General features: G+C 39.6%; 1 protein-coding gene across 1 annotated transcript in view; it reads right to left on the bottom strand.

Annotated features, from left to right (window-relative positions):
- Positions 1-5416: 5416 nt before the first annotated feature.
- LOC134372489 (NXPE family member 3-like) overlaps positions 5417-24696 on the bottom strand; it is a 34154-nt gene continuing 14874 nt past the window's right edge. The window contains exons 6-7 of the mRNA XM_063089974.1: positions 24334-24546; positions 5417-5949 (exon numbers count right to left, since the gene is read on the bottom strand). Of these exons, the coding sequence (XP_062946044.1) occupies positions 5417-5949; positions 24334-24546 (746 nt within the window). The remainder of the gene's footprint in view (positions 5950-24333; positions 24547-24696) is intronic.

Below are 24696 nucleotides of genomic sequence, written 5' to 3' on the forward strand. Positions count from 1 at the left end.
TGAGATTCCTGCCCGACAGTTGGCGTAGTCTGGCAGGATGAGCAGGTCAGGGAGCCACGAGCCCCTCAGGAGGGGGAGGAGATGTGGCTGCCCTTGAGCATGTGGTACCTGGGGCAGTGTTCCTTTGGACTTGGGCTCCACTGGAAATGTGGGACCAAGTGGACGGGTCCCCAAGAGCATGGAGAAAGCTCGCAAGGTGCTGGGCTCCATGGTGAAAGAGGAGGAGTCCTGGTGCACGGCTGGCCAGATGGACTGGCTGCTGCTCACTGCACTGCGAGCCAATATGGACCAGGCACTCCATGATGCAGCATGGCTTCAAGAGTTGAAACAAAAGGCAGACCTGCTGGACACTGAAGTACAGTAATAGGTCACACCCATCCCTGAAGCCAAAAATGATGACGACCCTGAGTGTGAGTTGGGAGAACTTGTGCATCTCCTTTCATGACCTGTTGTGCATCAGAAAATGAACCCCTACTTGTTTGGCTCCTACTGTTGTGGGACCTAGAGGTGGATGGCAAATGTGCAGTGTGTGTTAGCATTGGTGGACACTGGCACAGAATGTAGCCTGATACACAGCAACCCTGATAAGTCTCCGGGGGCCACAGTGAATACTGATGGCTATGGAGGACAGAGTATCAAAATCAAACTGTGTCTTTGCCACTGGTCATTGGACGATAGCCCCCTTATGTATATACTGTGTATGTGTCCCCAGTGGCTGAATGTATCTTGGGTGTAGATGTGCTTTATGGTTTGCACCTGGAGTCAACAGTTGGGGAATTCTGGCTGCAAATATGAACAGTAAGGTGTTGTGGGAATATGTGAAAGAGTATTCCTTGCCGGGGGGACATGTGGAGATAAGTGTCACTATCTTTGAGTTAGAAAAGGTTTGCCTCATTTGTCCTGCACATAGTCTTTTTTATTTATTTGTTTGTTTGTTTGTTTGTTTATTTATTTGTTTGTTTATTTATTATTATTATTTATTTATTTAAAAGATGACTGGTAAGAGGTTCTGAACCCTTGACTTGGTGTTGTCAGCACCATGCTCTCCCAAGTGAGCTAACCGGCCATCCCTATATAGGGATTCGAGCCCATGGCCTGGGTGTTATCAGCACCACACTCTACCAAGTGAGCCACGTGCCAGCCCTTTCCATATAGTCCTTTTAATGCTCCAGTGTGGCCAGTGGAAAAACCTGGCGGTACTTGGAGAATGACTGCAGACTATCGGGAACTGAACAGTGTAGTGTCTCCTTTGCACATGGCTGTGCCTTCAGTTCACAGCCTGATGGATCAGCTAACATCCCAGGTTGGAACTTGTCATTGTGTACCGGACCTTGCAAATGTTTTTGTTCCTCTCAGCTTACAGCCAACAACAGTTTGACTTTGCCTGGGAAGGAAGACAATAAACTTTTCAAGTGTTGCTCCAAGGTTATCTGGATAGCCCAACTGTCTGTCATGGTCTGGTGGCTGGGGACCTAGCCAAGTGGACTAAGTCCAGCATGGTTACAATGGTTTCATTACATTGATGATGTTACTAACCTCTGATTCTCTTGCACGTTTAACCCAAGTGGCTCCAACACTGTTGGGCCATTTGGAACAATGTAGGTGGGCCGTGAACAAAACCAAAGTGCAAGGACCTAGGCTGTCCATCAAATTCTTGGGAGTTGTTTGGTCGGGTAAGACACCTGAGTCATCCCAGAAACCATTATAGATAAGATACAGGAAAACCCTTGGCCCACATCAGGAGCTCAGCTACAACCTTATTTTGGAATTTGGGGTATTGGAGAGATTTTGTACCCCATATGGCCCAAGTGACATGCCCACTATATGAATTAATAAAGAAAGGAGCTCCTTGGGATTGGACTAAAGAGGTAGAACAAGCTTACCATGCTACTCAGAGGGCAATACAGCAAGTGTGGGCTTTGTAAGTGGCTGATCCCCTAAGCCTTTTGAATTAGATGTGCATATAATCCAAGAAGGGTTAGGGTGCGGTTTGTGCCAGAGACAGGACCAATTCTGAACACCTATAGGATTTTGGTCTAAGCTCTGGAAGGGTGCTGAAGTGCGTTACTCTCCAAAAGAGAAACAGTTAGCAGCTGTGTATTCTGCCCTGATGGCCACTGAAGCTATTACAGGAACTGCCAAGGTCCTAGTAAGGACAACATACCCCATTCTAGGTTGGCTACTCACATGGACAACCACTTCTAAAACTGGGAACTCTAAGTAGGGAGCATTTATAAAACAGAGAACTACTGTGTGTACAAGTCCTTTGTCTAATGAATTGCAAACTGTGTTAGGACCAGTACGGCAAGAAACTTTGACAGAAACTACACCCATGGAGGTTGAGACCACACCTTTCCATGAGGGGAAGTTGTAGCAGAGAATCCTGAACAATACCAATGCTGTCTTAGATCTTAGGTAGACACAGACTAAAACCTCCTCCAAGTGAGAAACCATTGAAAACAGAAACCATTGCATAGAAACAGAAATCATACACAATGAAAATTGTTATGCTTGATTGCTTTAATTGCTCATTTCAGCCTCTGTGACCTAGCTTGCTTTCTGTACCTGTAACCTAGCAACCTAGCTTGTTTTTTGTACCTGTACAAACCCGTGTGCCAAAGGGATGTGGTTTTTGCCTTTACAAACTCCACAAAACCAAGGCTTGGGACTGTTCTCCCAAAATACATAGGGGAGGCATTCGCTGGCCAGCTAATAAAGACTCTGTTAAAATTCTTAGTTAAGTGTTTGCCTCCTGTCCTGGGTGACAACCTCACAACAAAGGGACCTATTCTGGAGCAGGATTGGTATAAAGATGGTTCTAGCATGGAACCCTCAGCATTGTGGACAGCGGTTGCCATCCAGCACTTAACCAATACCTTGTGGTATAAGAATGGAATAAGGCAAAGCAGCCAGTGGAGCACTATGGATGGTGATAAAAAATGAGCAAGGGGCTTTAACCATCTGTACTGACAGCTGAGCTGTATTCTGGGGTTTGACCCTTTCAATCTCTACTTGAAAGTTATCAGTGGTGGCCTGTAGGTCACCGGCCCTTGTGGGGGCAAGCCATGTGGCACGAGTTATGGGAATTGGGACAGGAAAAGGAAGTAACTCTTTTCCATGTCACAGGACATTCCCCCTTAGCCAGTCTGGGCAATGATGAAGCTGATGCACTGGCTAAGGTAAGGTAGCTGGAGAGAGCTTGTATTTTAGTAGCATGTTGCTGCAGCCTATATTGCTGCTGTGGCCTATGGATGCAAGTGTCATCTACCCTCACTAAGGGAATATGCAGAAGATCAAATGTGTTGATTGTATGGCTAGTGACCCTGAAGGGGTGGACTGTAAGGAAAATAGAAAAAAGTATAGTAAGGATCTCTCACCTTGCATCTGTTACAAATGAGCAAGATCCAGCACATTCACTAGAAACAGAAGAGCAGTATAACTGCGCCTGAGTGCCCATTTACTGATTCAGCATGATTGTTGTAATTATGTAATGCTTGGCTTTTGGCTGCTTTTGTGTACTAAATGTATAAAGATCACTTCTCTGAACTGCAGGTCAGCAGAGCCTCGGATGTCAGCGGAGCATGGAAGGAAGGCAGAACATGGAGGGTCAGTGCAGCAGAGCCTGAGCTTCTGAGAATAAAGTAGGACTTTGAAGCTCACATCGGAAGAATAAAGTATGTCTACATTGCATAAAGCTGCCAGGGTCTTCTTTCAAGTACATGACTCAGGACTTGCACAGGAAGGGGCAGAAGGATCTGAGATTCCTGCCCAACATGCCTTAACCCCCAACTTGACAATGTTTGGAGGTAGGGCCTTTAAGGAGATAGTAAAGATAAAATAAAGTGCTGTATTATTTTTTCTAATTTGATCTTCTGTACATCACTCTCCTTTTTCTGTCTATAAATCTGAGCTGAACACACTGCAGCTCCAGAGTCACTCTGAACCTTTTCTGCTCTGCTGGCTGCCTCATTCGTGAATGGTTCTTTGTGCAAATACTTTAAATTTAAATGATCTAAAGTTTTTCTTTTATCAAGATAAATGTAGGTTTCTCTAGAAATCATATGTATTTGATTTTGTCAGATGTCTGGAGGCAACATGAGTCTAGGACCACTTAACTTTGAACTAGAGACTTTTTGAGCTACACGGGTAGTATCAATTCAGGCTGAAAACCAGCATGAGAACCGGCTTACGGCTATAAAGTCTTAGTGGACACTTTCCCATGTCTTTTGCACACCAAATTTCCCAAAGGTAGTATTCTTTGTACTCTCCCGGGTCTGAGAATATACTTCTGGATCACCCTTAGCCAGATGACAAGAACCCACCACAGCAAATAGTCATTGACACTTAGCCATGGAAGAGCCATTTTGTAGAATACAGCTTTAAGCAGAAGTCTTAAAAAACCAGTCTTTTTATAACTTTAGCTCACGGCAGAGATCATGAAATAATGCTATGGACCTTGGTGCTCAGGAAGAGCAAAGATAATAAAAGCTAATCAGTAATGTGCAGAACTAACTATTCTTTCTTTGTAGTCACATCTGTCTGGACGAAGATGGCATCCACACCCCAATACAGATCCAGCCCTGAGATAAAGGAAGCCTGGAATCTGCAGGATTTCACGTAGCAGCTCTGTGCCCCTTTTGTTTCCCACACTCTTCCCTTTAAAAACCTTGCTGAGGCTCTTGAACCTCTGAGCCAGTTTACAACTAAACTGTCTCCCAGGTTGTGCTTCCTCATAATAAAGCTTATCAACATCAGAAACTTAAGTCCTTTATTCCAGGCAAAAGAGTGGCCATTTCTGATTGCCAGTTTCACTTTGAGATCCCAGTTTATCCAGGGCTGTCCTATTAGACGTCCCTCTTTGGACAAACGCTTGCACTTTGTCTTCTTCCCCTTTCAAAACAATAAAACAGGGGCTAAAAAATTGAACACAAACCAATACATGTGATAAAGTTTCATAAAACTAAATATATACACGTACAAATGAGTACAATAAAACTGGACCAATCCAAGTATGATTGTCAGGTTTTATCGATGTTACTATACTGTTGTGATATTGTACAGTAGTTCTGCAAGATGTTAACACTGGGAGAAACTGAGGAAAGGGTGCCAGGGAGCTCTCTGTATTATTTCTTACAACTGCATTATCTACAATTAAACCAATAAAATTTCCCTCCAAACAAAGAGAATTAAAAAGGACGTATGTAAAATTATACATGTATCTGTTTGGTGCATAGAGAGATGTATGAAAGGATGGTCACCAAATTGTTAGCAGTTGTTAACACTCGGGTGGTAAGTCTTGGGATAACTTCTCTGAATCATTGTTAGTTCAGGGTCCCATCATTACCATGATCCTCTTCACAATTTTTATGGCTACATCCCGGGACTCAAGTTCACAACTCTGGACCCTCAGGAGCACTCAGGTGGGGCAGATGAAGGAGAGGAGTAAGTCCACTTCATTGCGGATGATGAGCGGCCCCGGGTGGATTTTGTCTGGCAGGGCCAGGCTGGAGGTCATTTCCCAGGCATCCACAAAGGCCACACGGAGGTCAGCAAAGGCAGCTCTCAGGAGCCGGTTCATCTGGAGGGTGAACCAGTCGCTGCCATACACAGACTTGTAGCCAGTGTTGGCCAGTTTGATGACCACAAGAGTGCTGGGTTCCCGGGCCAGCAGGGCGGTCACACCCGCCCGGATCCCTGCCAGTCGTCGCACAAAGATGGATGGAGGGAAGGTGGTGAAGTGAGCTCCCAGGCCCAGCACCACCACGGTGTGGGGGCCCCCGGCCAGGCCCCCCAGCTCCCGGGCCACAGAGTGCAGGGAGGCCACTGGTGTATGGACGGAGCGCAGGGGCCAGCCGTGGGCTCGCCAGTGCAGCACTATGCCCCGAGAGGTCTCCACCGCCATCAGGGGCCCCGTCTGGTATGTGACATGTAGATCCACTGGCTTCAGAGCTGTTGAGAGGATAGAGGTCAGGAGGGATCAGGGGTTAACATAGGGCTGTACACCATCCTGTTGGACAAATAAAAGTTTTAGTCCCCACATTGCTTTCCAGGACCCCAGCATTCTGTCCCCAAACCCTAATGCCTCTCTCTCATGTTTTCAAGTTACCAAGGATCTCACTATTATCCATCCAAACTCCTTTTCCGTTTGCTTTAAACTCTTCTATGGCATTGACTTCCCTATGCTGGTTAACCGCTTTTGAAAACGTCCTTCATTTTGCCTTCCACACTACATTATACCATTTTTCTACCTTCCTAGTGATTCTTTGCACAGTTATTTGCTTCATATTTTTTTAATTCCACCCTTTTTTCCCTTTTTTATTTGCTTCGTATTTTCTTTGCACTTTGTAAAGGAAGGCATTCCCGAAACTTCCATCATTGTCACCCACTTTTCTTAACCATCTATTTTGTTGGGAATTTATCCACTTCTACATCTACAGTTTTTGTCTTAGAGCTGATGGTTTTCCAATCTTCAATTCCACACTCCGAGTGCCCAATCAACATTTTTTTCTCTAATGTTTCACCATTGCCTTGAACTCAATATGCAGAAATGAATCTATCATCTCTGCACAAGTCTTGCTCTCTACTTCCAAAATTTCCCCCACTGCCTCACACCAGTCAGCTATCATCTCTGGTGACTTTCTATTGTTTTATTCTTTTTTCTCAGCTTTCCGTAAGGAAGCCCTTAGTCATATCTGATGCTTCTCTGTGTCTTAATATGAAGTCAGATCACTCATCAAGTTCTATTCATTTTTCATTTTTAAGGATTTCTATGTCCAGCTCTTGCATCCCACTTTACTTTGGGCTCTTAATAACTCTCAGCTACATTCACCTAACAATATTCAACAGGTGCAAATTGAGGTGTTGTCTATTTTACAGCCATTGTTCGGAGTACTTTTACATACAATGGTTAAAAAGAGACATAAGTCTTTACACTTCTGGACCTTTAAGTCTTTTGGGAGAGAGAGCTATTTTCTGATGCAGAAGGGAGGTGGGAAATTTTAAAGGATGGAAAGAAGGTTAGTGTTCTTAGAGCAAAATGAATGACATGAGATGAGGTTAGAGCTATACACAGAGTGAGATCATGCAGTACTTTTTAGATCATGTTAATAATTTTGATTTTTGTTTCAAGAAAACTTGGAGTTCATTGAACACAAGGATTATGATCCTATTTACTTTTTTTAAAAGCTCATGCTCCTTTGTGAAAACCTGGGATAAACAAAGGGGTGCTAAGAAGTGAAACGGGAAACCCAGTTTAAAGGACTTTGAAATAGGTTGGCCAATGGTCCAGGATAGGGAGTAGAAGTAGAGGGAAAAGGATGTGTTCCACATACATTTCTAATGCAATGTAGATAAGATTAGACCATTAATTGGTTGCTGGCATCAAAAAGCAGGAACTGTCAATGAATCCCAGATTTCTGGTTTACGCAGATGGGAGATAATGACACTTATCGGAAGTCCGTTTCAGGAAGTCTGTATTATACCATACTGATAACGAAGGAGAGTGGTCCTGAGGTCAGAATTGTATTAAATATGTGGATATTTAAGAGGCATCCACATGGAGATATTAAGTTGGCAGCTGGATTCAGAAGAGAGGTCTGGGCCAGAAAGACAAATTTGAGATTCATTATAATTACAAATGTTATCAAAGCCATAGGAATGGGCAAGAACACTTGGGAAGATCATAATGAGGGAGTAGAGTAGAGGGTCCAGGATTAACTTCAAAGAACTTCATTATTTGGAGGTGGGGTAGATGATGAAGTGACTGAGAGTGAAAGACCAGAAAAATAAGAGGAAACCAGGTGTAAGTGGCCAAAAAAATAAATGTTTGTATTTGAATGAGTTAGATTTCTTACCTATTCAACTGAGAAAGAAATGCAAGCTTTAAACAACATAGTCTGTTGAAGCTATGAGGAAACACACTCCCTGATATATTGCTGTTGAAAGTGTGAAATGTGGAATTTGGAAAATATCAAACAAATTTACATTTGCATTTGACACATACAACTACTAGCAGTCTTACTTATAGGCTCACCTGAACAAATTGCAAATATCATATTTACAAGTTTATTCACAGTGGCATTGTTTGTATAGCAAAAATTTGAACAGGACCAGGTGTCCAGTAATAAGGGACATCCATACAATAAGTCTTGTATAGCCATGAAAAGGAATGTGCTAAGATCCAACAATATGCTGCCTACAAGTGACCAGTTTTAGCCTTTAGGACACAGATAGACTGAAAGTCAAGGGATGGAAAAAGATATTTCATGCAAGTGGTAACCAAAAGAGAAGAATGGTGGCTATACTTATATCAGACAGAATGAACTTTTGTCAAAATATGTTATGAGAGAAAAAGAAGCTCACTATATGATATTGAAGTGGTCAATTCATCAAGAGTACATAAAATCATAAATGTATATGCACCCAACGTTGGAGCACATAACTGTTTAAAGTAAATGTTAACAGAACTGAAGTGAGAAACTGACAGCAATACAATAATATTTGGGAACTGCAATACCCCACTTTCAATAATACATGGATTATCCAGAGAGAAAATCAATTTGGAAGCACCAGATTTGAATAGCAGCATAGACAAAAGGCACCTAACAGACATATACAGAACATTTCATCCAACAGTAGTAGAGCACATATTCTCCTCAAGCACACAAGAACATTCTCCAGGATAGATCATATGTTGAGTCACAAAACAAGTCTTAACAAATTTAAGAAGATGGAATTATCTCAAGTATCTTTTCTGACCACCATTGGTAAAAAACTAAAAATCAATAATAGGAGAAATTTTGGAAAATTTATAAATATGTGGAAATTAAACAACACATTCCTGAACAACCAGTGGGTAAAAGAAAAAGTCAAAGGAAAATCAAAAAGCATCTTGAAACAAAGGAAAATGGAAACACAACATACCAAAACTTATATGATTCAGCAAAAGCAGTGCTGAGGGAAATTTATGCAGATAAACACCTACATTAAGAAAAAAGACACATCTCAAATAAACAATCTAATTTCACACCACAAAGAACTAGAAAAAGAAAAAACTAAACTAAACCCAAAGTCAGCAAAGGAAACAAATAATAAAGATTAGAACAGAGATAAATAAAAGAGAGACTAGAAAGGCTGTGAATGGCTCAATGAAACTGAGTGGTTTTTTGCATGATCAACAAAACCGAAAGATCTTTAGATAGACTAGCCAAGAAAAAAGAGGACTCAAATAAAAAAAATTGTAAATTAGAGAGAAAACATTACAACAGATACCACAAAATGCAAAAAGGATCAAGAGACTACTTTGAACAATTATATGCCAACAACTGGAAAACTTAGAAGAAAAGGATAAATTCCTAGAACAGACAACCTACCAAGTTTGAATGATGAAGAAATAGAAACTCTGAACAGACCAATCATGAGTAAAGAGATTGGATCAGCTATCAAAAATTTCCCAACACACAAAATCCCAGGACCAGATGGCTTCATGAATGAATTCTACCAAACATTTAAAGAAGAATTAATGCCAATATTTTTCAAACACTTCCAAAAAAATTTAGAAACTTTCAAACTCCTTTTACCAGGCCAGAATTATCCTCATATGAGAACCACATGAGGTTGCTACCAGAAAAGAAAATTACAGGTCAAAAACCCTGAAGAACACAGATGCACATATCCTTAACAAAATACTGGCAAACTAAATTCAATGGCACATTAAAAGGATCATAGCCCATGATCAAGTGGGATTTACCCCTAGGATGCAAGGATGGTTCAACAGGTGCAAATTGATAAATCTATGTATCATATTAACAGAATGCAGTCTACAAGTCATAAAATCATCTCAATAAATACAAAAAAGCATCTGATAGAATTCAACACCCTTTTATGACAAAAAACTTCTAACAAATTCGGTATAGAAGGAATGAGCCTCAACAGAATAAAGGTCATGTATGACAAACCCACACTAACATAATACTCAACCATGAGAAGCTGTAAGCTTTTCTTTTAACATCAGGAACAAGACAAGGGTGCCTACTCTTGCTACTTCTATTCAACATAGTACTGGAAATCCTAGCAAGAGGGATTAAGCAAGAAACAGAAATAAAGGCATCCAAATTGGAAAGGAGGAAGTTAAACTGTCTCTATTTGAAGATGACATGAAAAACATACATATATATATATATTTCTATATAATAACTAATAAACAAATTAAGAAAAGTTCCAAGACACAAAATCAACATACAATAGTCAATTGCATTTCTGTACACTATCTAGAAAATAAATTTAGAAAATGATCCCAGCCCACAGTCGCAGCAGCTGCGGAGGTGGGCCAAGACCCGTGAAGTGCCAGGGCTCAGTCTCAGGCCAAGAGGGAAGCACCTACAGTCACAGCAGCTGACGAGGTGAGCCACAACCAGATCCATGTGGCACCAGGATCCAGTCTGAGGCCCTGATGGGGGTGAAGGGAGTATACACAGCCCAGCAGGCCCCAAAGTGAGCCAAGGCCTGCACAGCACCAGGGACTCAGTCTACAGCCATGGAAAGCTGAAATAGGAGCCAAGGTGGTATAATATTGATACTGTGACACCTTTTTCACCACAAGGACAGTTCACCACCACAGTGGCAGCCAGGGCCACTATACAGGCAACTGGCTACACACTTGACTACAATGATATAAGAAGAGTCACCCATAGAGCCTGCAAATAGAGGAGGAAATCTTTATTCTCATAGCCAGCCCCAGAGTAACAGAAGGAGCAAGTTCTCTACCAGATGACCAAACATCAATGAAAAAATAGTAGAACTACAAATAAGCAAGAAGATATGACACCACCAAAGGAATACAGTAATGCTCAAATTCCAGACCCCATAGAACAGGGAATGCTCGAAATGTCTGAAAAGAAATTCTGAGGAATGATCTTAAGAAAGCTGGAAGAAATCAAAGAAGACTCAATTAAAGTACACAAGGAAACAAGAAAAAATATCCAGAATATGAAGAGGCAAATTTACAAAGAGATTAATACCTTACAAAAGAGTGCAGCACAACTCCTAGACACGAAAGATTCATTCAATGAAATAAAAGACACAACAGAGAGTTTAAGCAGCAGACGAGAGCAAGCAGAACAAAGAATTGCAGATCTCAAAGATGGTCTTTTCAAAGTAACCCAGCAGACAAAAAAAGGAAGAAAGAATTAAAAACAATGAAGAAAATCTAAGACAGAGAGCAGACAACCTCGAGTGCTCTAACATTCGAATTGTGGGTATTCCAGAAGCGGAGGAGAAAGGAAAAGGTATTGAAAACCTACTAAAAGAAATAAAAACAGAAAACTTCCTGGGTGTGAGGAGAGATGCAGACCTTCAGATCCAGGAAGCTCAAAGGTCCCCAAACAGATTCAATCCAATAAGATCCTCTCCAAGACACTTTCTAGTCAGATCTGCAAAGCTCAAAGACAAAGACAGAACTCTAAAAGTAGCAAGAAAAATGTGTCAAGTCACCTATAAGGGAATCTTCATCAGACTAACAGCAGACTTCTCAACTGAAACCCTATAAGCCAGAAGAAAGTGGAATTTTATATTCAAAATACAAAAGGAAAAAAATTGCCAGAAAAGAATTCTTTACCCAGCATGGCTCTCCTTCAGAAATGAGGGAGAAATCGTGTATTTCCCAGAAAAACAAAAATTGTGAAAGTTCACCAACACACTACCAGCTCTGCAAGAAACTCTCAAGGGAGTCCTGCATCTAGAATCTGAATAATGATGATCACTATCATGGGTACACAAGAAAGAGCAAAACCTGTCATTGAAACAAAAATGCCAGTGAGAAAGACTAGGAGGCTAAATGACGCCACCTCAAATTTCCAACTAACATTGAAGAAGAGAAATAAAAGGGGAAGTAATGATCAAAAGATATTTAAAACATCGAAACAAAAAGCAATTAAATGACAGGAATTAAGCAATACCTGCCAATAACTACCCTAAATGTGAATGGATTAACCTCCAAATTCAAAAGGCACATGTTCACTGATTGGATTACAAAGCTAGACCCAAGTATATGCTGTCTTCAAGAGATGCATCTCACCTATAGAGACACACACAGACTAAAAGTGAAGGGATGGAAAAAGAGATGCCATGCAAATGAAGACCAAAAATGATCAGGAGTAGTTATTCTTATATCAGATAAAATAGGCTTTAAACCAAAAAACAAAAAGAGACTAAGAAGGCCACTATATAATGAGAAAAGGATCTATCCCGCTAGAAGACATAACAATCATAAACATATATGCACCCAATACTGGAGCACCCAGATACGTAAAGCAAATTCTTAGACCTCAAGAAAAAAATAGGCCATAATTTGTTGATAGTGGGTGACCTGAACACCCCTCTCTCAGTATAGGACAGATCTTCCAGGCAACAAATCAACAAAGAGACACAGGATTTAAACTGTACCTTAGACCAACTGGACCTGGCAGATATACACAGAACATTCCAACCAATATCTAAAGAATATACCTTCTTTTCATCAGCACATGGAACATTTTCCACGATCGACCACACATTAGGTCGCAAATCTAATCTCAGCAAATTTGTAAAACTTGAAATTATTCCAAGTATCTTTTCAGGCCACAATGGACTAAAACTGGAAATCAATAACAAGCAAAACCCTGGAAACTCTACAACTACGTGGAAACTAAACAATAGGCTCCTGCATGACCTATGGGCCCAAGAAGAAATTAAACAGGAAATCAAAAAAATTCTTGAAACCAATGAAAATAACGGTACATAATACTGAAACTAATGGGATACTACAAAAGCAGTACTAAGAGGCAAATTTATTGCAAGAAATGCTTATATCAAAAGAATGGAAAGACTTCAAATAAATGACCTAACACTAAGCCTCAAAAAACTGGAAAAACAACAGCAATCCAATCCTAAAGTAGGAGATGGAAAGAAATAATGAAGATCAGAGCAGAACTAAATGAAATAGAGACCCCAAAAAATGACAGAAAAGATCAACAAAACAAAAAGTTGGTTTTTCAAGAAGATAAATAAGATAGATAAGCCATTAGCTAGGTTAACAAAAAAAATAAGAGAGAAGACCCAAGTAACAAAAATCAGAAATGAAAAGGGAGACATTACAACCAATGCCACAGAAATACAAAGAATCATTAGAGACTATTATAAACAACTGTATGACAACAAATATGAAAACCTGGAAGACATGGATAAGTTTCTGGAAACATAAACTCCCCAGATTGAACCAAGAAGAGATAGAAAATCTGAACAGACCAATAACAAGCGATGAGGTTGAAACAGTAATCAGCAATCTTCCAACAAAAAAAGCCCAAGACGAGATGGCTTTACAGCTAATTCTACCAAACCTTTAAAGGGGAATTAATATCAATTCTCCTCAAATTATTCCAAAAAAATTGAAATAGAAGCCATTCTCCCAAACTCATTCTATGAGGCCAACATTACTCTGATACCAAAACCAGATAAAGACACAATAAAAAAAGAAAATTACAGGACAAGATCCTTGATAAAAATAGATGCAAAAATCCTCAACCAAATATTAGCAATCAGAATACAGCAGCACATCAAAAAAATTATACACCATGATCAAGTGGGATTCATCCCAGGGATGCCAGGATGGTTCAACATACGAAAGTCAATAAATGTGATACACCACGTCAAAAAACTCAAAGACAAAGACCATATGATTGTCTCAATAGACACTGAAAAACATTTGACAAAATTCAACATCCCTTATAAGAAAGACTCTCAACTAATTAGGTATAGAAGGAAAGTATATCAACACAATAAAAGTCTTCTATGACAAGCCCATTGCCAGTATCATTCTGAATGGGAAGAAACTGAAGGCTTTTCCTTTAAGAACAGGAACAAGACAAGGATGCTAACTCTCATCACTTCTATTTAACATAGTACTGGAGGTACTAGCCAGAGCAATCAGGCAAGAGAAAGAAATAAAGTGCATCCAGATGGGAAAAGGTGAAGTCAAACTGTCTTTATTTGCAGATGATATGATACTACATATTGAAAAACCTAAAGACTCTATCAAAAAACTCCAAAAGCTGGTTAATAATTTCAATAACATTGCAGCATACAAAATAAACGGCCCCCAATCAGTTGCATTTATATTCTCCAATAATGAGCTAACAGAAAGAGAAATCATGAAAGTAAGTGCATTTACAACAGTCACACACACAAAAAAAAATACCTAGGAATCAATTTAACTGAGGAGGTGAAAGATCTCTACAATGAGAACTAGAAGCTATTATTGAAAGAAACTGAAGACGACACAAAAAGATCGAAAGACATTCCAAGCTCTCGGGTTGGAATTACTAACATTGTGAAAATGTCTATACTACCCAAAGCAATTTACAGACTCAATAAAATCCCTTCAAAATACCAATGACATTCTTCACAGAAATGGAAAAAATAATCTCAACATTCACATGGAACAACAAAAGAACCCAAGTAGCCAAAACAAAATGAGCAAAAAAAAATAGAGCCAGACTCATAACATTACCTGACTTCAAGTTATACTACAAAGCTATAGTAACCCAAACAGCATGGTACTGGCATAAAAATAGACACAGACTAGTGGAGCAGCATAAACAACCCAGAAATCACCTCTCCGGCTTACAGTCATCTGATATTTGACAAAGGCAACAAAAACATACCTTGGGGAAAAGACTGCCTCTTCAATAAGCAGTGCTGGGAAAATTAGATATCCATATGCAGAAGAACGTGACTAGACATACATCTCTCACCATACACTAAAATCAACTCAAAATGGATTAAAGACTTAAGTATAAGATCTGAAACTGTACATTTACTAAGGGAAAATAGAGGTGAAACACTTCAGGAACTAGGTCTCGGTACAGACTTTATGAACATGAGCCCCAAAGCATAAACACCAAAAGAAAAAATAAACAAATGGGAACATATGAAACTCAAAAACTTCTGCACAGCAAAGGAAACAATCCACAGAGTGAAATGACAACCTACCGGGTGGTAGAAATTTTTGCTAACTTTTTGAACATCAATGGTGTTAAAAAGAATTCCACCTATTGTCTGTATTTCCTGAAAATTAGTATTTAGATCTTGAAACGTATTCAAATTCAGATTCCATTTTCAGGGTCAGTGCTTCATAGGTGATGATTGTGTACTTCCATTGGGATTACATAATGTCTGTGTATCTCTACTTTTTGTGATATGAGCATCCATCGATAATTATTACCTAGATCTGTTAATTCACTGGGGGCTACAAAATGGTGATATTCCAGTGTTAATCCTCCTTCTTTATTAGATGGAATATTTGTATAAAGAGAAATTTCCCCTCACCAATCATTTGGTTATATAAGACAGGATAAAGGTTTTTCTCCCTCTATTTATCAATTTTTGAAATAAAAAGTTGATTGCCTACAATTTACCAAAATGTTATTGTTATAAATTTGCGGATTTAATCATGTCCACTGTGTTTCAATCCACTGCAGTTATTATCTGTGTTGATGTTCAGAATTTTCTGGTGTTTGTTTTTTGATTTTTGCAGGGGTTCTTTGTTTTTTTCTCTAGTGCAAATCTCTTCGAGGCAGCTTTTAAGTTCTTTTAACACAACCTTTGTCACCTATGAAGTTCAAGGGATCTTTAACTTCATTCAGTGGTTTCATTGATACTTGTAAAGTGGTTTTCTACTTTGAAATTACTTCTTTTTAAAAATATGGCCAGGTACAGCAATTAAGTAATTGTGTTCATACTGTTACATTTTCAGTGTGAGAGAAATGAGACTCAAATATAAATTCAAATAAATAAATACAGACACTAATTTTAAAATAACTTAGAAATATCAATATGAATTCATGATTTTTAGTTTATGTACCTATCTGTCATTTATCCATAGCTTCCATCTGCTCAATGGCCTAGAAGCAAGGTTACTCGATAACAATGAGCACTCACAGTGTCCAGATATTCATTTCTAATTCCCCACAAATTCTTGGAGAACCAACAAATTCCAAGTCTGGGGCAAAACAGGTACAAAGTGAGCCTGGGACACCTTGAGCCAGAAGTCAAGGAGGTTTCCTCAATTTGGATTTATATCAAAAAGGACACAGAACCCAACTTGGCAGAAATTGTGAAAACTGGAATATTAGAGAAAACACTGATTATACTAATTTAATTACACCAAATATATAACAATCCATGTGCTCATAATGACAGTCAGAAAAAGACAAAATCATTTGTCACCATTTGAAGCAACTGGTAAGCCAGCTCTTTCCTTTGTAAGTTGGTAATTAAAGGGAAATAACTGAATGTTTTTCTTGCTTCCAGGAGGAACTTTATTTCAAACTAAGCTTTTAGCCCCAATCTGTGAAAGAAAGCACTATTTTACAAAAGAAGGCAAGCTAATAAATGTAGAAGGAACAAAATACTTAGAAAAATCAACATTTTGTTACCTTTCTAAAATGATTGATTCAGGCCATACTTATCACTTCTGTTAAAATAATAAGGAACATGGTTAATGGGAATTATTTTAGAGTTAATATTTGTCACAAAAAAATTACCACATCGATACCTTGCTGGTCTCAAGGGAAAAAACAGAAGCGCACCATGCAGGGACCAGCATTTTATCCCCTGATCCAGTCACTATTATCATCACTGATGATAGACAATCAGGCGTCACACATCTCCCAATGTCTTGCAAATAGAATTTACACCATCACTTATGCTAAAGCTTAAATTAAGTCTATCTAAATTACAGGATACAGGAAACACAAGAAATATAGGACAAATTAAGTTTTTCCATATGGAAGCAATCAGAAAAATCCAGAAGTTGGAACATTTGATAACAAAACTAGTCCTGCCTCCTCCATAGATAAGAGTAAAGAAAAGAACGAACTAGTCTCTATTTAAAGAAAACAAGGGGCAAAACAACCAGGTCCTGGAATGGATCTGGGCTTCAAAAACACAATTCCATCTTTTATATTTACCCAAAGGAGGTTAAAATTTAAAAATTTATCTGTGTAAACCTAGGGCTGGGTCTGGAGCTCACAGAACCCCTCAAGCCCATTGTCTAGACTGGGTCACAAAACCTTCATATGAAGATCTACCAGCTAGGTAACAGGAGAAAGTTCCTTGGAGACCTAGGTAAAGAGATAAGAAGCTTTATTCAGCACACAGGCATTTAAGAGCTAGGCAGTCCAAAGAAAAACTGAGCAGCTGCCAGCAAAGTAGACATGTTCTATTTTTAGACAAAAGCTCTGCAGACCAGTAGTTCAGAGCCACTGCCTGGCACACTGAAGAACACAAAAGAATAGCAACAAGCTAAAAATACAGGGCATACATGCCCACTAACTCCACCCCCCCACAATTTGTTTACAAAGAATGTGCTGCACCACACCCAACTGGACCTGATGAGAGGGGGCCTGACCAAGCTACTCTATTTTCCTCCCAATGTGCACACAAAAACCTGCACATGGATGTTTATACCTGCTTTATTCATAATTGCCAAAACTTGCAAACAACCAAGATGTCCTTCAATAGGTGAATGGATAAACAAAATATGGTACATCCAGACAACATAATATTATTCAGGGCTAAAAACAAATGAGCCACCAACCCATGAAAAAAACATAGAGGAGCATTCGATATATATTATTATGCAAAACAAGTCAATCTGAAAAGGCTGCATATTGTATGATTCCACCTGTATGACATTCTGGAAAAGGCAAAACTATGGAGACAGTAAAAAGATCAGCAATTCCCAGGGGTTGGGGGATAGGGAAGGGACAACAAGGGGAGCACAGAGGATTTTTAGAGCAGTGAAAATACTTTGTATGATACTGTAATGGCAGATCCATGTCACTATTCATTTATCCAAACCTATAGAGTGCAAAACCGAGAGTGAACCCTAATGGAAACTATGAATTCTGGATGATTATGAAGGCTGATAACAATGTGGCAATGTAAGTTCATCAGTTGTAACAAATATACCACTCTTATGGGGTACGCTTTTAATGCGGGAGGCTATGCATGTGTGGGGCAGGAGGTGTATGGGAAATCTCTGCACTTTCCTCTCAATTTTGCTGTGAACCTAAAGTTGCTCTTAAAAAAAAACTCTTTTTAAGAATACAATTCTATAGGTTGTTGAGGGACAACTAAGGACATTTGTTTATGAATTGTATATTAGATTTAAGGAATTATTATTCACTTTCTTAGGTATGATCATCTTATTTTGGTTATATGTAAAAAAGACATTCTTTGAAAAAAATTTGCACAGGAATATTTAGGGAGAAACATCGTGATGTCTGCCATTCACTCTCACACACTTAAGCACATGAAAATGAACTAAGAGGCAACATGCTTATCTGCTGATTGGAATGGGATGGAAATAACTGTTGAGAGAGAAGATGATTTAGGAAGGAGAGAGGGAAATTGTTAAAGACATGTCCTTGAATAGGTAACAGGTAGTGAGATCTAGTGTCTAAGTGGGAGGGCTGTTTGTAGATAAGAAAATGGAGAGTTAACTTCCAGAAACAGGTGGGAAAACAGAGTAAACAACTGGTGCAGATGCTGGTAGGTGAGAAAATTTGGTGGTGAAAGTCTGTGGAATTTCACCTCCAATTCCTTAGTTTGGTTCAAGAAAATAGAGTGGCAAAGTGGGACTAGGATAGTGGCTCTCAGACTTCAGAAGGCAGCAGCATTCCCTGGAGGAGGGCTTGTCAACACAGGCTGCTGGGGAACAGACAGTCTTTTGAACAAAAGGTGCTGGGAAAACTGGACATCCACATGCAAGAGAGTGAAATCAAACCTTTATCTTACACCATATACAAAAATCAACTCTAAATGGGTTAAAGACCTAAATGTAAGACCTGAAACCATAAAACTCCTGGAAGAAAACAGGGAAAAAACTCTTTGACAATGATCTCACCAATGATTTTTTGGATAGGACACAGAAAGCACAGGCAACAAAAGTAAGCATAAAGTGGGACTACATCAAATAAAAAAGCTTCTGCACAAGAAAAGAAATAATCAACAAAACAAGAACGTGATCTACAGAATGAGAGAAAATGTTTGCAAACCATACATCTGTTAAGGGGCTAACATCTAGAATATATAAGAATGTTATACAATTCATAGCCAAAACAATAAAATAAAATAAAATAAACCCATTCAGAGATAGACAAAGAACCTGAATTCATACTTCTCCAAAAAAGACACAAAAATGGCCAAAAGGATATGAAAAGATGCTCAACATCACCAATCATCAGAGATATGAAAATCAAAACCACAATGAGATGTCACCTCACACCTGTTAGGAAGGCACTTGTCAAAAACACAAGAGATAGCAAGTGTGGGCAAGGCTGTGGAGAAGAGGGAACCCAAGTACACTGTTGGTGGGAGTGTAGATTGGTGCAGACTTTATGGGAAACAGTATGGAGATTCTTAAAGAAATTAAAAATAGATCTACCATATGACCCAGAAATCCCTCTTCTGGGTACATATCAAAGAGAAGTGAAATGACCATTTCCTAAAGATATCTGCACTCCCATTTTTATTATGGCATTATTCACAATAGCCAAGATATGGAAACAAGGGACGTGTTCATCAAAAGATGAATGGATAAAGACATACAATGGAAAGTTATCCAGCCTTAAAGAAGAAAGTAATCCTGCATTTGCCACAACATGGATGAACCTAGAGGACTTCATGCTAAGTGAAATCATCCAGACACGGAAAGACAAATATTACATTATCTCACCTATATGTGGACACTTAAGATAAAACAAAAAACGAACACATAGAAACAGAGTAGAATAGTGGTTGCCATGGGGTGGAAAATGGGAAGATGTCAGTCAAAGGGGACAAAGTTGCAGTTGGGTAAGATGAATAAGTCTAGAGATCTAATGCACAACATGAAGACTATAGTTAATAATACTGTTTTCTACTGGAAGTTTGCTAAGACAGTAGACTTTAGGTACCCGTATACACACACACACAAAAGAAAAGCAACTGTGTGACATGATGGATATATTAATTTTCTTGAATGTAGTAATCACTTCACTATGCATACCTACATCAAGTGATGTGCTTTAAATATGTACAATAAAAACAAAACAAAAAACACACAGACTACTGGGCCACGCCACCTCATTTCTGATTCAGTAGGTCTAGGGTGGGGCCTGAGACAAGCAACCAGGTGATGCGGATGCTGGGGTCTGGGGACCGCTTTTGAGACCCACTGTGATTACTGAGCCTCATCAAGGCTCCCTTAAGGTTTGAGGTCACGCAGGAAAAGTGAGAGCAGTCAGCATGGCGGAATGTTATTCTCCAGCTGTGTTCAGCTGCTCAGGTGTAGTTGCAAAGGAGGCGGGGGCTGAATGAACCAGAGATTATCACCAAGAGTTTCAAATAGCTGAGTCCTTCTTATCATTCTGGACTCATCTCAAATGAAACTGCCTCACGGCACCTTCCCTGAACATTTGATCTAACCATCTGCCTCCTCCTCACCATCAGGCACTTTCATTTTTTTTTCCATAGAACATTTCACTATCTGAAATTATTGTGAATATCTATTTTGCTAGTTGTTTCTAAGTCATTTCACTAGAGTTGACAAACAACAAAATAGAAATCTTGAAAATGTTTTGTTTTTTTGTTTTTTTTTTGGTCACTGCTATATTCCTAGAATCTAGGGCAGTACCTACACATCACATGTGCTCAAAAGTACTTCTTGATGAAAAACGTGCGAGAGAATAGGGAGAACAAATTCCTGCACAAAAATACTAAACCATCGTATTCGTCTTGACTATGAAAAGACAAATATTTACATAGTTATAAAAATATAAACATAGTTGACTGATATGTCTAAAATACATTGGAAAGAAGGGCAGGAGAGATGGTAGTTGAGACTAGCTAGCTGCTCACCTCTCCATTTTCTCTTTCTGAAGACTGTTTACCAGGCTCCTTTGTCTGGGGGCCATGACTCCGTTCTGCCCATTGGAATTTGGAATTTTGGCAAAAAAGATGTCCATACCACTTCCACACCTAGGCACAAAGACACTCATACAATCCACCATTCTCTCTCCCTTCCTCAATCTCTCTCTCTCTGTTCATCAAGAGGCTGGTGCAGAGGATCCCTGTGGCTTCTGGAGATGCCCTAGAGGACAGTGGAGATGTAGGATAAAAGGAGCCTGGGTTCCTGAATCCCAGCTCAGAAGACAGCAAGGCAGAAGGCTGCCTAATGAACACTGACTGGGCTCTGGGTGAGATCAAAATAAACTTTAATTGGTCAAGCCCCTGAAATTCTAGGGCTATATTTATTGTTGAGTGGGAAGAAAGGTCAAGGATTAATTAAGAATTACTAGTGCCATAAAAAAGAATGAAATCCTGTCATTCACAGCACCATGAATACTTCGGAAGATACTATGTTAAGTGAAATAAGCCAGGCACAGAAGGAGAAATACCACGTCCTCACCCATATGTGGAAACTGAAAAACTTGATCTCATAGAAGTAGAAAGTAGAATAGTGGTTTCTAGCTTGGTCTGGGGAGGGTAGGGGGAAGGGGCGAATAGAGAGAGGTTGGTCAGTATATACAAAATTACAACTAGATACGCAGAATAAGTTCTAGTGTTCTATAACAATGCAGGGTGACTATAATTACACATAGCTAGAAGAGAGAAATTTGAATGTTCCCATCACAAAGAAACAACAAATGTTTGAAGTGATGGATATGCTAATTACCCTGATTTGATTATTTAGCATCATATACATGTATGGAACTACCACACAGTACCCATAAATATGGACACTTATTATGTGTCAATTAAAAATAATAATAAAAGCAAAAACCTGAGTGAAAAACAAGAGAAAAAAAAAGAATTACAAGTGTATCCCTCAGGGTCCAATCAGGAGAAAGTCATCACACCTTAATCTGATCAGAAAACATTAATGTAAAGAATGATTAACTATACCAGATTAACTATAATGGGGTAAAGAGGGTTCTAAAGAGTACTATAGGGCTGAAGGATAGGACTTGAACTCTTAAGAATCCTTTGGCTTACTAATTTGCTCTAAACTGCTATCCATTTTTGCTACTTGTTCCATCTACTGAATGTTTTCAAAGAATATTTCTCTTTGCAAGATATCTAATTGTTCTTTGTAATCTGTAAGAAATTCAAAGTCACACATACATTGGCTCTAGGAGGGACCTGAGCTACCACCCCAACCTGGCAGCAGCAAGGCAAAATGAGGCACGGTGAAAAAAAATTACTAGTTGGCTTTGCATGCTCTCCCTCTGGTGTCACAGGGTGAATTTCTTTCCTCACTCTGTGGTGACAAGGGAGTGTTCATTGGCACTCTGCTCTCACCAGGGTGGCATCAGCTGGGCCCAAAAGACAGCTGAATGTTCACTCCATCTGACCTGCATGCCACACCTGAACATGGTGTGCCTGCTACAAAAGGAGGTAAAATAAGACCCAGTCTCACAACAAAACACCCAAAATGTCCAGTATACAATGGAAAATCAATCAGCAAACCAAGAACCAGAACAATTACAACTTGAATGAGAAAAGACAACCAATAGGTGCCAATGCCAAGATGACTCAGATGTGGGAATTATCTGATAAGAATTTTAAAGCACCCATCATGAAAATGTTTCACTGAGCCATTATGAATACTACGTACCCATTGGTACAGCTAAAACTTAAAAGGCAGAACTTTTTAAGTGTTGGCAAGGACACAGAGCAACAGAAGGTCGTATACACTGATGGTTAGACTATAAAATGGTACAACTAGTGTGGAGAACACTTTGGCAGCTTTTTCAAAAGTAAAACATACACCAATCATATAATCCAGCCATTCCGCTTTAAGGTATTTACATAAGAGAAAGGAAATCATATGCACATACAAAGACTTGTACACAAATATTCTTAGCAATTGTATTTGCAATAGCTAAATATTGGAAACAGCCCGAATTTCCATCAACTGATGGATGGGTAAACAAGTTATGGTATATCCATATAATGGAATACTATTCAGAAATAAGAAAGGAATAAACTATTGCCACATGCAGAAATGTGAACAAAACTGAAAATAATTATGTTGAGTGAAAGGAGCCATGCATAGAAAAGAGCATAAAGTTCTAGCATATGCAAACTAAGCCCCAGAGGCAGAAAGCAGAGGAGAAGTAGGAGAGAGGCGTGGGGAGAGCGAGAGGGAAGGATTACAAAGGGGCATGAAGAACCTCTTCTGGGTGATGGACAGCATCTGGTCTGCAGTGATAGTTTTCCAGGTGAATATATTTGTCATAACTTACCAAACTGTACATTTTAAATATGTGACACTTATCGTTTGCCAACTATACCTCAATAAAGAGTTTAAAATAAAGGGGAATCTCAAATTAGGACTAATGACTGATAGTGACAACATAGTAAATTTCTAAATTTGGTGGGAAGACAGGAAAGTACCCGAGCTTCCCATTTAAGAATGGAGATAATATGCTTAGGAGGACTTTCCTCAAAATCATGGTAAGCAAGTGCTAAAATTAGCCCATTGATACTTTATAATTGAGTTTATAGAGATTTTGGTCACTGAACACTGGGCCCAGTCTGACAGGCATTCTGGCTGGCGTGTCTAGTCCATCTTCCCACTTACTCCACAGGCATCTCTGAGACGTGTAATATCTTTGTACTGGCTACAGGTAGCTTGGGACATAATTTTTCTTAAAATAACTGCTTTCGTATACTGAGGGTTTTGTTTTCCAAATGGGGGTTACTCACAAGTCTTGTGATGGTTTTACGTTTTCCATTAATTTTGACTATTTAGAAAACAGGGAGCACATAGAAGATTTGGAGTTGGATTAGTTTTGCTTTGGTGGGGCTCGCTCAGTCTTTCGGTGCTAAGGGAACCATCATCTCTACCAAATCACTGGCCAAGACCAAACCAGTGAAAAAATCGAGTGGGGTGAAGGACAAAAGTTTGAACTTTATGTCCTTCACATTTTAATTTTCCTTAAGAGACTAAATGGGGAATTCATTTAGAACCTAAACGGGGACTTTTTGGTAGAGTCACACATTGTATTCTTTGAAAGTTGTTGATGTCATTTGAGCTCGTTACATAACTTCCGATGAGCTAAACTGGAAAGCTAGGTCGATGGTGATAATCCGTCCTCCCAGCTCTCACTCACTCGTCCTTTGGAAAGTGCCAGCATCCTGCCCCACCTCTGCACAAACTACAGGAGCCTTGCTCTTCAAAGCCCTCCCTGTTCCCCTTGTCCTTCATAAGTCTGCAGGCTCCTGCCCTCTCCCCTCACAGTCTCTCACAGGGCACGGTGTCACGCAGATATTCCCACCACTGCCAGAGTGTGGAATCCCCCATCATGTGGACGATGTGGCCAGCCAGGCAGCCCAGGATGCTGTTAACAGTGGGGAAGGAGCGGCCAGAACAGGACAGTGAGTGCCACACATCTTGGTGGTAGAAGCCAGAGGGTTTTAGTGCTGGAAGCCCAGGGTGGCATGGGGGCCGTGGAGACAGTGCTACAAGAAGGAGCAAAACAGAACGGGCTAAATAACAAACAGGCTAACGTTAATATCTTACAATATTAGACTGCCAGGCACTCTTCTATGTACTTTATATGTATTATTTCATTTACTCTTTTACAAAACCCAGAAAGTACTATTCTTACC

Source organism: Cynocephalus volans, chromosome 3, assembly GCF_027409185.1.
Source record: "Cynocephalus volans isolate mCynVol1 chromosome 3, mCynVol1.pri, whole genome shotgun sequence".
NCBI lineage: Eukaryota > Metazoa > Chordata > Mammalia > Dermoptera > Cynocephalidae > Cynocephalus > Cynocephalus volans.